This window comes from Canis lupus, chromosome 33 (genome assembly GCF_003254725.2).
Source record: "Canis lupus dingo isolate Sandy chromosome 33, ASM325472v2, whole genome shotgun sequence".
Taxonomy (NCBI): Eukaryota; Metazoa; Chordata; class Mammalia; order Carnivora; family Canidae; genus Canis; species Canis lupus.
Window position 1 is genome coordinate 6,573,029 of NC_064275.1, and position 15,719 is coordinate 6,588,747.

Here is a 15,719-nt window from a genome sequence, read left to right on the forward strand (position 1 = left end):
ATTTTTTAACAAAGAAGTTTCCTGATTTGTGGTTCCTCTTGAAAAATGAGAAGACCTGCCCAAACTAGGTGTATGAGTGAGTGGTTCGAAGCTGGATGCAGCAGGACTCCCTAGTTCATCACACACTCTGGCCAGTCAACTCCTTCACTCCCCTATCCTTGCTTCTCCAGGTACTTGGGTTTCCATCTCCTTCTGATTCATTTTCCTCATTTAATAGGTCAGGAAAAGGAGGCCCTGAAAAGCTCACAAGGGTGTCATATCTGAGAAATGACTATACCCCATCTCTCATCTCCAATTCAGTTTCGTCTTCACCCTGTAGGCCTTAAGAAACAACATTGGTAAAGCATGTTTATCAGTGACATTCCACGTTTCTGTGAATTCTTGTGCCTTGTAGCGAATTTTGGTCATAAAAAGAAAAGTCTCTTGCTCACTCCCAGCCTCTGAACAGATGTATCCCCAAGAAAAGGCATCGATTATATAATTCTTTGTCCTTTCCTCCCTCCACTGCCATTTGCTCTGAAAAATGTTTAGTGAATTAACTGTGAAAACCTTATGATTTTTCCTCCCAGACAGCACATCCATCTCTCTCTCTTTCAAAATAAATTCCACCCTTAGAAAAATGGAACTTTCAATACCAGGATAGCTGTGGTTTGGTTGCTTTCAGTGCTCTGCCTGTGTTCAAAGGGCAGGATATTACCACATGGGCTAATTACCTAGATGGAGCTGTGGTAGAAAAGTGGTGGATTTCAGTGTCGGTCCTCTCTGTGGCTGACAATTTATCACAACTTGGTGTTTTAGGCTTAGCCCCAGCTTGAGAACTAAACATTTTTTAATTTAAATTTACTTTTGGGAACAGTCTTGTGGAATGATTTCTGCTACTCTTGAATGGTGTAACAGAGAAAGAACAAATTCACATTTTTACTGACCAAGAAATTGCGAATTTTTTTTTTTTTTTTTTTTTTTTTTTTTTTTTTTAGTTCTTTTAAAATTTGGAAATTTCCAGGGCTAAAGATCACAACTCTAATAGAGTTACTGTTTTGACTAAAGATTAGCTCTGGGGGCGGGGTGGGGGTGGGTGGGTAGGGGGCAATTTTGGAAGAAATTAATTATTTTTCTTTCCAAGTGCTGTTGAATTGGTTTAATGTTTTGCCCATGTGAGAGAGAAATTCTAGGGTTTGACTTTTAATATTAAGTCATTCAAGGTTATGTGGCTCAGAGCAATTATAGCTAAACAAAACTTCAACACTTGAACCCAAAAAATAATCAACTCAAAAATGAAAAAGAAAGGTCAACAATTGGCTGCCTCATGCCCTGTACCTCTTGCCTTTAAACCCCTAAAGACACATACTCACCACATAGTAACTTAATTAATAAATATTTTAGTATTATGGCAGATGAGAATACAGGCTTTAGGATTCGTTACTTGGTTCAAGGAATTTTGTTTGTTTCACAGTTTCCTATAAAAATACCAAAATGAATAATCTACTACACAATAGCCTGCTAATAAAAAGAAAATGCTAACACAGAAAGTTGGCTTGCTAACTTAATCTTCTGGATATACTGATATAAAGTACTAAGTGCCAATAACAATGGGACAGAAAAAAAAAAAAAAAAGATCTTCCCATACTTTTCAATCCTTCCTTGCAACCATCCTAGGAAAGTATTGGCAGAAACATCCTGGGCTCTCTCTCTTGCTTCCAGGAAGTGCCCATGCTGGCTGGGGACTGAGCACAACGTTCTTTATATTTCAACTTTCTCAATTTTCAAGATTTACACCAGGACTTTTAATTGTAAGAACAACCACTAACTCATTGGAATTTCACCTAGTTTCTCAGTGTTTCTTAAGATGCTGAGCAATAATGAAGTATCTAGAAGGCATACAGAATTATAGAAAAGGAGAAAAGGCAAGAGTTTCTAATATGACAGCCTTCCTCAGAAAATTGGAATCCATAAGCAAGCCATCTACTTCCTCCCTGTCCCTCCCTCCCATATCTGGAGGTTGCCCTGGAACCCCAGCTTCTTAAACTTTAGCACCTAGATGAAGGCCATTCAGGGAACATGTTATATGCTCTTGTCTTTTTGCCTAACTTGGTTTAGACTTTCTATTCTCTGTGACCTCAGATATTTTGGGAATGAGTATAATTTTATCACTTTATTTTATTCAATTCATGTGTTACTTACAAAGGAGTACTTCAAACACAACTTGGACACCTGGGTGGCTTAATCCATTAAGCATATGCCTTGGGCTCAGGTCATGATCCCAAGATCCTGGAATTGAGCTGTATCAGGGCTCCCTGCTCAGTGGGGATCCTGCTTCTCTCTCTACCCATCCTCCCTGCTCATGCTCTCACTCTCTTTCTCGCTCTCACACTCTGTCTCTCAGACAAATAAAAATTTTAAAACACACACACAACTGCTAAGTTGTAACTATCCATGTGACAGGATATTGCTGAGTTCTGTTGGTTGAAATTCACCCATAATGCCATTGGCCTGGACAAGAGTTCAGGGTGAGATCAAAATGTTTGCAGTAGGAAAAAAAAAAGTGTGTTCCAGTGAACAAACGTTCCATGAAATTTATATTTTACATAATAGATTATAACTGTATGCTCTAAATAAGCAATTTTACAATGTCCTGTTCGATGGATTACATTAGAGGAACCTTCCCCATTCTCCCTTGCAACAGCTTAAGAACAGCTTCAGTTTACATTGTATAATTTACACAAACTGTAGTGGTACAGAGAATGAAGAATGATGCTCTACAGAGTGCTCTCCAGTTCTCCTCAGGATCACCAGGAAGGAACTGACCTTGCTGCATATCACCAGGCCCACAGAATGGGGAGAACCTTATTTTTGGGATGCTCTCATCACAGGTTACTTTATTATAGAACTGTCCTTAAGTTTCAGATCTTCGATTTTTCTTGCAAAATGAACGTCGTTCCTCCTAAAAACATAACTGTCATACTATTCATTACCTTCCTCTCCTTCCCAAGATGCGAGCTCTGTATTCATTTGCCATTTCTCTGACAGGAGGCATACATCAATGTTCGCTAAGTGACTTGAGGGAATTTTTAAGCTTACACATTGGAAGAAGTTGTTGTTGTTGTTGTTTTAAATCATTTGTAGCTACTTTTAGAAGATTTCTCTAAGCAATTTTTAATTTTTATTCAGTCTTTAAATATGGTAGAAAAATTATAAATCAGATTTTGATTCCTAAGCTTTGTTTTTTATTAAAAAGGTCCTTCTTTTTGTTTCTGGACAGGTGCAGCTCATTTCATCAGAGAATACTTACAGGGAGGGGGCACCATTCAAATCTTCCTGTTCCATCTCCAACTGTAAGAAGGGAGAGATAAATATTGAAAAATAACTGGAAGTGTGAGATTAATTAACTTTATGATATCCAAAAGGCTTGAGCATGTACTTTCATGAAATCATTTATCTATGAAGTGTGGATATGTTATTCATGTTCACAGCTACCACAAAATTTTAGAACTAGAGGGGACCTTGAAGTCATGTAGCCAATGTTCCCATTTTGCAAATGAGGAAACCAATGCCTTGGCAGGATAGGTAACTTTTTTAGGTCAGAACTAGAATTTGGGTGCTCTATGCTCTGAGAACAATGATATGTTCATGTTATAGGGAGACTAGCAGAACCAAGCAAAAAAAGGATTCCACTTTAGAACTTTCTCTTTTAGGAGTCCTCTCAACTATTTTATAAACTATTTGGCAGCTGACATGATTCCATTTAGAGAGACAAAAGGAGTTAATTGCAGACTTCGAGTATGTGGACTATTATTTTAAGGAAAATATTCTCCAGATGTTTCCCACCTCCTTTGAGAATGGAAAAGAGGAAATGAGTTTAAAGTTCAGCAAGATCCAGATTAGATATTAAGAAATGTAGGTCTATGAAATCCTGCAGTTGGTTACTGGGGAATGTTGTGAAATCTCCTCTTCTGGAGAATTTGTGGAATGTGGGGATTATTTCGGAAGGTTTATGTGGGTGGCCCATTTCTAGAGCTGGGGATATAACCTGATTTACATCTCAAATTTCTGTAGGCCCTGTGACATCATGCTCTACCCATAGCTCGTAGGTGAGATTGTTTGCTGCTCTTGGTTATAGAGGATTCATCAGTGAAGCCTGTAAATTAAGCCACCTTATATTTACATCAGTCCTGATAGATATAAGTGGGCAGATTGATTAAAACTAATGAGTGCTTATGGGATGATCTTGTCCAATGCCTTCATTGGAGTGACTGACCAACATCTAATATTTCAACATATTTCTTTAGGCTTCATCTTAGCATCTTCATGTTGCTAGTGGCTTTCTGGCTTCATGAATGCCTTCAAGCTTGTGTCCCTAGTCCAAGAAGCAAAAAGGAAGGGAACCAGTCCAGGATCACATCCTATATAACAGAGAAACTCTTTCAATTAAAAAGGTAGCCTAGTATTTGGAGGACAAGATGGAGAAAAGTGACAGTATAATTAGATCTATACTTGTAAAACAAAGTAGAAAGATTTGTTAGATAATGTATTAGATGATGGCTCCTAAAAGTAATCAAATAAGAATTTAAAAGCTTTAACTCAGAATTGAACAGTCTTGAATTTCAGTAAAATAATCAATTTTATAAATACAGGATAGGGAGATATCATTTGAGTTTAACATTTTAAAAAACTTAGTAAGTGGATACAAGATTATTAATATAATATATTTGAAGTATGTTCATGGTGCTGGCATAAAGTAAGTTCTCAAAAATGTACCTAATATTATTATAACTTTTATGTTCATTGGCCCACCTCCCCTAGCCATCCTCTGCTCTGGTTCTGGTTTTCTGGTTTTCTCATATTCAGTCACTGATTTGGCCCCTTGTCACCCTGGAGCAGCATTGAACCATTCTTCCACCTAACCCCCAAATCAATTCCCACAAAAGAATTAGGTTTTCTTCTGCAGGATTAGAGTTTCTTCATCTCTGAGGACATGAAGGAGGGGATTTACAATACATATCCTATAATAAATATAAAAAGCCTTTCTGAAATGAGTTTTTCTTTTCTTGACTGTTCCTTCACTGGAGATCTCCTTTTCTGGGACTCTTCCATGCAGCAATCAACTCTGCTCACATTTAATCTCCTCCAAAATCCCTCAGAATTTCTCTACCCTCTATTATTTAAAGTTGCTTCTACCTTCCTTTAAAATGCAGGTGCCAGCTCATCCAAGCACAGAAGACTCCATTTCTATAGTAAAATGGGTTTCAAAGAATATCATCTGCACAAATGATACCCATCTACCTCCTTAGCTACCCTCTCCTGCTTTTTCTCCATATTATCCGACACTGCCTATATTTAGGTTTTTGGTTATTTTTTTATGCCCTATCAAAGAGTAACTTTCAAAATGTTAACACAATTCTCATTCACAAGTGAACATGTCGAAGTTTTATTTAACATGATGACAAAGTTGGTTTGAAATAAAATATTATGAAGTTGGGTTCATTTTTATCATAATGAGCTGATAAAAAAGAATGCTGAGATAACGCTATGTCAGATACAAAACTAGTTAACATAGTAAAGGGCAATAAAACCATATCCTGATCAACAGAGTTGTTAATATCTTGAATGCTAATCAATTATGCAATAAGTTATATATCCTTAAATGATCCTAAGGTAGGCTTATTGGCATAAAAGTAACAGGTCATGTAACCATTCATCTTTTGCCTTAGCCAATTTTGGGATATATTCTTAATTTCCCCTTCTCACTTCCCATTAAAAGCAAGCTATATGGGCACTGCCATGTATGAATCAAAAAAAGTGGGTCTTCCCTACCAGCTGCTTAGGTAAAAATAATAACAAAAGTTGTACGACATGGGGTACCTGATGGCTCAGTCAACTAAGTGACCAACTCTTGGCTTTGGCTCAGGTCATGATCTCAGGGTCGTGAGATGGAGCCCCAGGTCAGGTTCCATGCTCAGCAGGGAACCTACTTCAGATTCTTTCTCTCTGCTCCTCCCCGACTTGTGCTCTTTCTCTCTCTAAAATAAATATATCTTAAAGGAAAGTTGTATGACATGGTAATAGGTTGCTTTATGAATGTTTCTATCATTATATCTAAGTAGGAAATATGAGGGCTTTCTGTTAGCAACTCTTGTAGACAGGATTCTAAATACAGAATGAGGCTAAAGTAGATATTTTCTAAAGCCCCTATCAACCTTAAGAGTTTTGACTATAAAGCTCTTTCAATAGACGCTGAGAAAATCAAACTAGTATCACATATTTTCCTTGCCCTCAGCAAACTTAACAATCATATTGAGGTTTAATGAACCAAAAAAAAAAAAAAAAAAGGAAAAAACATAAGGTTGATGAGCTGCATTTAACTTTGTGTTAAATTTCAATAGGACAAGGAAGATAATAATGGTTTAAAAGGTAGGGAAGACTTTGCAGAAGAGGCAGGAATTGGCCTGGTCTACAGGAACGGTAGGTATTGGCTGAGTTGTGTTTCCACCCAAATTCATATTTTGAAATCCTAACCCCTAGCACTTTCAAATGTGACTGTATTTAAAAAGGGGTTTTTTTAAGAGGAAATTAAGTCAAAATGAGTTCAGTAGGGTAGGCTCTAATCTAACATGACTAGTGTCCTTATAAAGGACACAAATACACAGAGTAAAGATCATGTGAAGACATAGGAAGAAGATGGCCATCTACAAGCCAAGGAGATGGATCTCAGAAGAAACCCACTATGCCAATATCTTGACTTCTGACTTCTAGTCTCCACAATTGGGGGGAGACTAAACTTCTGTTGTTTAAACCATCCAGTCTAAGATACTTGGTCATGGTAGACCTAGCAAACTTACATAGTAGGGCTGAAATCTAGAGAAAGATTTAAAAGAAAAAAAGAAAACTCCAGGAAAAAAAAAAGGATATAATAAGGAGGTCAAAATGAGGACAGACATAGATGAAGCATAAAGCTTTGAAACAATGGTTTACATTAGGGAAAGTCACCTATAACTATCATTGTGATATATCGGACTTTCTGGATTTTTTGTTTGTTTTAGTATTGTATCATGAGAGACAAACAAGGCTTTCAACTTTCACATCTCTATCCAAAATTTGCTTCCTCAGGGATATCTCCCGCCATCACCCTTTCCAAAATAGTGTCTTTACTTCAAGTCATTCTCCAGCCCTTCACTCGTTTTCTTTTTCACAGCACTCAAATCTAAAACTATAAAATTTATCTTTGTTTATTATTGCCCATCTCCCCACACTGGAATGTGAGTTCAATAAGATCATGGACCTCATCTCTCTAATTCACTTCTCTCCCCAGTACCCATAACAGTTTGTAATAATTAGTAGGCACTCCTCACATATCTATAGCTAAGGAATGAATTGCTCTGAGAAATGCAAACAGTAGAGAACATTCTTTGAGAGGCATGGATAGGAAAGCCAAGAAGACAATTCTGGTGAATACTGCAGGAGTAGGATTCTAACTTCCCCTTGCTTCAAAGATGATAAATCTGAGGGCTTGATGGAGCATCTGGATGGCTCAGTGGTTGAGCATCTGCCTTTGGCTCAGGTTGTAACCCCAGGGTTCTGGGATCAAGTCCTGCATCGGGCTCCCTGCATGGAGCCTGCTTCTTCCTCTGCCTATGTCTTTGCCTCTCTGTATCTCTTGTGAATAAACAAATAAAATCTTTAAAAAAAAATCTGAGGCCTTGAGAAACTACAAATCCTGTGTGAGGGACTGTCAAGCAGCAGATGAGAGAGGCTTGTCTACACCACACACACACACACACACACACACACACAAACACACGGTAGCAGGCAGACATGCGCACTGTGTTAGCGCCATGTGAAAAGGAAAGTTGGATTTAGGGCAAGAACTGAAGGTTTAAATACTTAAACATTCTTTTGCACAGCAAGCCAACATCTCATGGGGATAAATGTACAAATAAAATGCTGAGGAGCGTCTAAAATAATATATATCACATTATTCTGCTATATACATTACGGGTCACATGAGGAAATGAAACTCACTGCAGCCCTTCCCAAATATAGGGAACCATTTAGGGCTGTTCAGAATGATTAGCATTGGTGATTCTGACACCAGAATGAGTAACTGCCCTAGTTCAGCTGTTCTTTTTTGCCATTTTTAACAAGTACATTTTAATGGTCATTATTATTTTATTCATGTTAGGTTTATCATTACTGCAGTTAACCTCACATTTATTTTGGCTAGTATCCTTCTTTGAAAGTCTTTGACATTTCAGTTGGTTTTGATTTGTCTTTTTGGTCACACTCCATTAATAATAACTTAAATTTGAGCGGTGCTTTTCAGCTTACAAAAAATAATTCATATTATCATTCGTGTCCTTGAACAGCTCTGTGGGAGAGGCCGAGATTGTAATTTCTTTTTTATAGTTGCTGTTTTATAGGGAAGGAAACTGAGGCTTAGTGAAGATAAGGGACTTGCCCAAAGCCACATGATGAATGGCAGAGGTACAACCGAAATCCAGGTCTTTGGCTTCTTCTAAAGGCTTCTCCCTTAATGACATGAGACCCATCACTAAGTTGGCCTGACTGGCAAAGATCCACTGTCCACACACATTATACATGTTTATGTTCGTGTATAGTCAAGCGTGCATACACACATTATCAAATAGAAATCTAAGAAAACATCAACTAGAATTCACCCCATTATGTGTCCTGCATCCTCAGAAAAAGGGGAAAGAAAACCCATTATTACCATTTTTCCCAGCTGAAATTCCAAGGCTCCTTCCTCCCGCCAGGTGTTTGTACAGCATTACACAAATCTGATGTTCTTTTGAGTGATTTGGGGAGAACCACCACACCACTTTGACCACCAAAAATATCCTCAGGGACAAGAGGGAAATTAGTAAGGGTAAGTCAAGCGGTAAATTCTAATCGGGGCCCCTACATAAATATTCAAGTTAAAACTGAACAAAGTTTATTTAAATAAAGAGCCAGAGAAATGGCAGATGGCAGACCTAAGGAGGTGGTTTTCAGGAGAGAAAGGCCAAGCCTACAAGAGGAAATAATTGTAGTAAAGTAGATCCCACTGGGCCTTTGGTATTCAACTGGTCTTCTTCCAGGCATTTCTCTTTCTTCCAGTTTTCCAATGTTTCATTAGATTGTCCTGGTTTAAAGATTATTAAGTATAATCCAACACAATCGCTGAATTGATGGAAGGGTGAAGGGCCAAGCATCCTAGCTTATTCTTAAAGACATCACCACAAACTTAGGGTTTAGTAAATAAATTCAGTCACTCCCAAAGATGGAATTAAGTCCCAGCGTATACATTACCGGATATTACCGTGTATTTCTGGTATGGATTAACATTTTTAGCTCTCTAGTGACTGCCTTAGACATTGAATGGTAAGGACTTTAAAGAACAATGTGTCTCATTAACACAAATGAAGAAGTTAAGGGGTCTGTTCAGATATACAAAACTTAGAAATAATGTCTCAAGTTCTAGTCTTCTGCATGAACAAAGTAAGGAACAGTGGGGTGTATAGTATACTGTGATTTGTGTTTTAAAGGTGTGTGTAGTGTATGTACATATTCCTAGAACACCTCCAGAAACATGAGGAAAATGGGGAAAGTTGTTGCTTCAAAGGGAACGGACTTAAGTTACTGGACAGAAGAGGGTAGGAAATTTACTTTTTTCTGGATATCCCGTGCTACTCATTAATAGTTTACACATCTGTCACACCTACTAAAAAAGTATAAGCCCTGTGGGTGCAGGGCCCATTGACCAAATTATATTTATCTTTGTAATCCCTGGATGGGTCTAGCATTGTGTTTGGTAAGTGGTCAATAAATTTATCACTGAGTACTTACAGCAGATTTTTTTTTGTCCCCATCTAAAATAAAACTATTACTGAGTAGAAGTCATTACTAATTTGGGGGCTCTTTCCAAAAGGTTTATGATAATTAATCATTCTTAGAAAGACAGAAAATAACTGCCTCTACCTCCCCCCAATTACCAGCACATGTATTATTTAGAGTACAATTGAATCAACCAGTTCTTGAGACTGTTCTGATTTATGAAATGGAGAAAGCTTTATAAATCATTTTGCTGACAGATTTTTTTGGGGAAAATGACTAGTTAGTATATTTAGAAAAATTGTAAAGCAGTGAATTTTTTGGTAGAGACTCCATTAAATATTTTCTTAGGTGCTTTTTATTAACCAGTTCTCCTGTAGCCTGTTCACACTCCTGGCATTACTCTCGAATAGGATGTCGCAAAGTCAACACATATTTTCTAAGGGGTGGAAAACTATGATCCAGAACCAAGTAAGGCAGAAGCAAAGAAAACAAACTCACAGAATGGAAATTAAAATTATTTAGAGATAGCTTATTCAAAGTTCTCCAGAATGTCCTTACCTTAAAAATTGTGAGAACCTTGCCACTTCTTTCTCCAGCATGATGATGACCCTTCAATGAGGATTCAGATTTTCATCAAGACCTTTAAGAAGGTGTGGGAAGCCCCTTGTTAGGTAGTGACAGTACCAGGGAGATTTCAATGTGTACCACACTCACCCTCTAGTGGGCCTTTGTGAGCACTGCAGCTCCCTGGACTTTCGGGTTTTCAGCCCGGCATTTACAGAGGTCTGATCCAGGTTGTTTTTTACAAATAAATAAGCCCCATTAATATTTCTCTTATTAACTGTTAAACTGCAAAGGATGCTATTAAAGGGCTTGTACAAATTATTCTAGTGAGTAGTTAAACATCGTTATGTTATTTATACTAGTTTGCCTTGTAAACTCCTTTCTTTTCTAACAGTATAAAGACCAACTTCAGTGGACTCCAGGTCCAATTAGGCAAATTCTAAATCAATGACCCTAGAGTATTCAAGTAGAAGAATGAAATGTAATTCCTGTATGTACATAATTATGATACTGAGTTTTAAAATATTTGGGGGCTGTCACATGAAGTACCTCCTTCCCAATTCAGAAGGCTTCTGCAGTTTTGTTTGCTCATTCTTTAACTCTTACGTTTATCTGAGACCATACCAAAGTACCCAAAGGGCAGATGCAAAGTCTCAACCCCTGCATAAAACCTATCAATTTCTATCTCCACTTAGAATAGAATTTTGGCACGTACTAACAAAAGCCTGGCTGGCCAAGTTTGCCTCCTTTGGAACAATGTACTCTTTATCTATTAGGATTCAATTTAGTGCAAATGTGTGACATTCAAAATAAGTGATTAAAGGAGATGATAAACCTTTAGCTCTTTCTTATATAAACAAATTTCAAATGTAAGGATTACTAGGGGCCTTAGTATTCAACCAAGGCTGAGGTTTCTTCTACCTTGTTGGCTCCACCATGCTCAGTACACAGAGATCACTTGCTGGTCCAAGGCATCTGGTCTGTTTCCAGGCAACATTTCCACATTTCAGCCAGCAGGAAGAAGAAAAACAGGGCCACTCTCAAGATTCTTCTCAGAGGTTGTACCCATTACAACTACATCCAATTGGAGAGAGCTTTGTCACATCGCCACACCTGGCTGAAATATCTTTATCCTGGGCTGCTCTGTTCCAGCTAAAAATCAAGAGTTCCAACACTATGGAAGAAGGCAGGATTGATATTTAGGGATACAATACAGCAGTATTTCCCATGGTTTATGATCCCACCCACTGCTTTCATTTGACAGTTCCTTCTCCTTTCTGTTTTTTGCTTGTTTCCTACTGAGAGGTAACGGTCTTCCTCCTCCTTTTCATTTGTCTTCCATGGGTGACGTTCTGATGATAAAGACTGTTTCTTTTATCTAACCAAACCTGTCATGTGGCCTGCTAGTTCTCACCATATTGGTGCATTCATTCCTCCCACAGGTGATGGCTGCGCCGCCCGGCCCTCTGCAGCTGCTGGGAGTGCTGCTTACCATTTCCCTGGGCTCCGTCAGGCTCATTCAGGCTGGTGCTTACTATGGGATCAAGCCACTGCCACCACAAATTCCTCCTCAGATCCCACCGCAAATTCCACAATACCAGCCTCTGGGCCAGCAAGTACCTCACATGCCTTTGGGCAAAGACGGCCTTAGCATGGGCAAGGAGCTGCCCCACGTGCAGTATGGCAAAGAGTATCCACATCTGCCCCAATACATGAAGGAAATTCAGCCGGTGCCAAGAATGGGCAAGGAAGCGGCACCTAAGAAAGGCAAAGGTAACATCATATCATATTCCTGTGCTGTTACAAAACAGCAGCTTTCCAAAATCTGAAACTGTAAGATCAGGGGGAGAAGCTAAATTTTAGAAATTTTTATTTTAGAATGTGTTACTGACATTCATTGTTTACTGTGTTCTTAACTCTATCCTTGGAAAGTTCAAGACCTAAAAATACAAACAAAATTACTGTTTTGCATTGTGCTTTATTATTTTAACAGCATTATATGGCACAAACCTATATTTATTCCCTTTTTCATTATCTATTCCCTTATTCATTATCTATTCCACCAAACTATCTATCCAATAGTTTGGCAACTATTTAATGAGCATCTATTTTTGTGTCAGAAGCTGGGCCAGATGCTGGGGGATTAAAGCAGTGGGGGGAAAAGGGGACAATCTTACAGGAAGCTGCTGGAAGGCACGGAGAGCATGATTGCTCTGTTCTTCCAAACTTTTCTTCCCTGAACCTGAAGAAAACCAATCTGGATTCACTCCCTCTGATTGACACTCACTCAAAAAGGACACTTCTGATTAAGATGGTTGAAACTAGAGATGGATAGGTTATCAATGAAATTTCGCAGCATCATGATCCTGAGCGAAAAATCGCACATAATTCGGTGCAGCAATATATTACCAGCAAGAATAAAAAAAGAAATCCGTATCTTAAAGAAACAGCTTTCAAGTGCTTTTCTGCAGTTTTTCAGGAGCACAAGATAGATTTGGAATAACTTCTAGTTCTTAAGAACTGACACCCTTAAAATATTTACAAAAAAGTTTACAGCATATCTAGTGTACAAAGAAAACTTGTGCTAGAATACCTTTTAAAATATATTTTTGAATACCATTAAAACTGCTTTTTTCCAAGCGAGTATCTGGCCAACTTGTTTCTGTTTCAGTAAATCTCTGGATAACTCAAAATTTAAAAAGGTGACTAGTCAGTCTTCTGAGGTAGAAGAACAATGTTGTAAGGAACATTGTGTGTATATATATATGTGTGTGTGTGTGTGTGTGTGTGTGTGTATATATATATATACACATACATATATATGTATTTGAAAGCACTTTGTGAACAAGGTGCTAGACAAATGCCAGTGTTTTTAAGAGCACTTTAATTAAGCTTTTACAACTGTTAGTCAATAAACTGATAGGAGACTATGAAGGGTAAGGACTGCAGGTAGAGATGAAGATTTTTCCCATGGCTTTCCTGCCATATTCATTATCCAACACCTACAAAATGCTTATCACTTGAGAGACACCTTTTCAAACTTCATGAGGTATATCTGGATTCTTGGAAACCTAGTATTTGTAGGAAAGGAACTGCATCAGCACAGAATTCCCCTTGAGGAAACATAGGTCATTCCCACTGGTCCCTGAAAAAGCAAGAAGCTCTACTTCTGGGGTAGTAGTGGATTTGGTGCTAAGAAACCTAGAGGCCAGAAATGAAAGACTTGAAAATAATATAATATTGTATGTCAACTATATTTCAACTAAAAAAAAAAAAAAAAAAACCCAAAACAAAAAACAAACCTCTCTGAAACTACTTTTTCTTCATCTGTAAAGTTAAGATTTGTTGAGAAAATCAAAGGCATAGGTAAGTAACAAACTTTTGAGTTGCTATAACTGGTCATTCAAGAAACCTTAGCTAGGAGCAGGGTATGTTCCGGGCACCGTGCTGGACACCAAGGACTCCTGATGAGAAGATATGACCTTGCTCCAGACACTCTTGATATAGTAGCTGCATAATTCACTGCTTAGAAAGAACATACCCTAATAGTATTAGAATATCAACCTAGCATAAATGAGGTATCCCCAATCTTCTTCTCTTTAGGAGCTGATCGTCCACTTAGGAGATTATCTCAACTATTTGTTTTCCTTCCTTTCTTAAGTGGCCTGCCTGGCTTTTGGCATTTCCTGAACTCATTCTGATGGGAACCAGACTGCATTGGGAGCATTTGCTAAGAATACGAGTTCTATGGTTCATTTGTTCCCTGAGAGTAGCTCAGTGAAAAATATAATGGTCAAGATTCAGATATGACTGTTGGTTAAAATAAAACTATCATTCATTTCATTTCATTTCAGTAGTATACAAGATACTACTACTATATAGAATTGTTTTGCTCCAAAAGACAGCATAATCATAGTGAGAAAGATGTGCTTTGTATTTTGATCATTTGTGAAAGCCTAATGTCTCTCACATCTATCATCTAATCATGTAGTATGCTCGTATTAGCCTTACTGCACAGAGAGGCAAGCAGAGACACTGAAGTGGCCCAGTCCAGACCTCATTTCAAGGCCAAAAAGAACTTTCTGTTCTTTCCAGCTCAGCTCCTTCTCCACACTGCTTGTCAACTTAAAGTATCTTATTCACTTCTCTTGTTTTAAACCTAATTTGCAAATGAGAAATAATTTATTAAAAATTTGAATTCCCACGAGACTCTGGAAATCCTATAGCACATTAAAGATACTAAGCATACATATTTGGTCTAGAGGACTGATGGGAAAGATGTTATTTATTTATTTATTTTTATTTTATTTTTTAAAGATTTTATTTACCTATTCATAAGAGACACAGAGAGAGGCAGAGACATAGGCAGAGGGAGAAGCAGGCTCCCTGCAGGGAACCCGATGTAGGACTTGATCCCGGGACTCCAGGATCATGCCCTGGGCAGAAGGCAGGTGCTCAACTGCTTGAGCCACCAGGCATCCCTATTTTATTTTATTTTTTTAAGATTTATTTATTTGAGAGAGAGAGAAAGAGAGAGATTGTACGTGTGTGCACATCCAAGCAGGGGAGGAATAGAGGGAGAGAATCTCAAGCAGACTCCCTGCTATGCATGGAGCCCTAGGTGGGGCTTGATCCCATGACCCTGAGATTATTACCCGAGATAAAATTAAGAGTCAGCCACTCAACTGACTGAGCCACCCAGATGCGCCATGTAGAAGATGTTATTAAACCACCTATAAGATAAAATGCTTCTATCCTTCCCTGAATCTACATGATAATTACTATCATTAGACTATATTTCAACACAAGAGAAAATAGTATTTAGCCATAAATTATTATATAAAAAAAATCAAAGATGTGGAAAAATATAGCATTAAGTAAAAAAAAGTAATAAAAATGGAGAATGACTCCATTGTTTAAAATACACACACATGCACGTGTACGCACATACATACACACACCTAGAACACATGGCATGGAAATACATACAAATGTCAGGTGATTATAGGCAACTTTGATTTTTCTTTACCGTTCTTTTGAATTTTCCAAAATCTTCATAATGAACACAACCATAAGGAAACTTGGGAGTTTTGTACTTGGAAACATGTTTCTTCATTACTTTTTAGCTTTATTTAACTTGAACCAGTGCTGATAAGAGCAGCTACAGATACCCATTCTCTAAATGGTATTTCAAACAGGACAAAGCAATTATTAGCTTAACTGCTGTGTAAGTCCTGATATCAGAGTCCTGGAAGACGAACACATGGTTCCTGGTCTCTCCTCTCAGTCAGTGATGGGCTGAGGTGTCAGAACTAAGTAGTGATCGT

At 38.0% G+C, this 15,719-nt stretch overlaps 1 protein-coding gene and 1 long non-coding RNA gene across 7 annotated transcripts in view; one reads left to right on the top strand and one right to left on the bottom strand.

The window, feature by feature from the left end:
• Positions 1-15,719, top strand: part of COL8A1 (collagen type VIII alpha 1 chain) — a 531,560-nt gene that overhangs the window by 121,612 nt on the left and 394,229 nt on the right. For all 6 annotated transcript variants that reach the window (XM_035710130.1, XM_049105304.1, XM_049105303.1 and 3 more), the window contains exon 3: positions 11,835-12,165. In XM_035710130.1, coding sequence (XP_035566023.1) covers positions 11,838-12,165 — 328 coding nt within the window. In that variant the 5' untranslated portion in view covers positions 11,835-11,837. The remainder of the gene's footprint in view (positions 1-11,834; positions 12,166-15,719) is intronic.
• LOC125754239 (uncharacterized) lies at positions 1,495-11,854 on the bottom strand. Its single transcript, XR_007407912.1, has 3 exons — positions 11,314-11,854; positions 10,387-10,468; positions 1,495-3,330 (listed from the first exon to the last, which is right to left on the bottom strand). It is a non-coding gene; the product is annotated as an uncharacterized LOC125754239 (long non-coding RNA).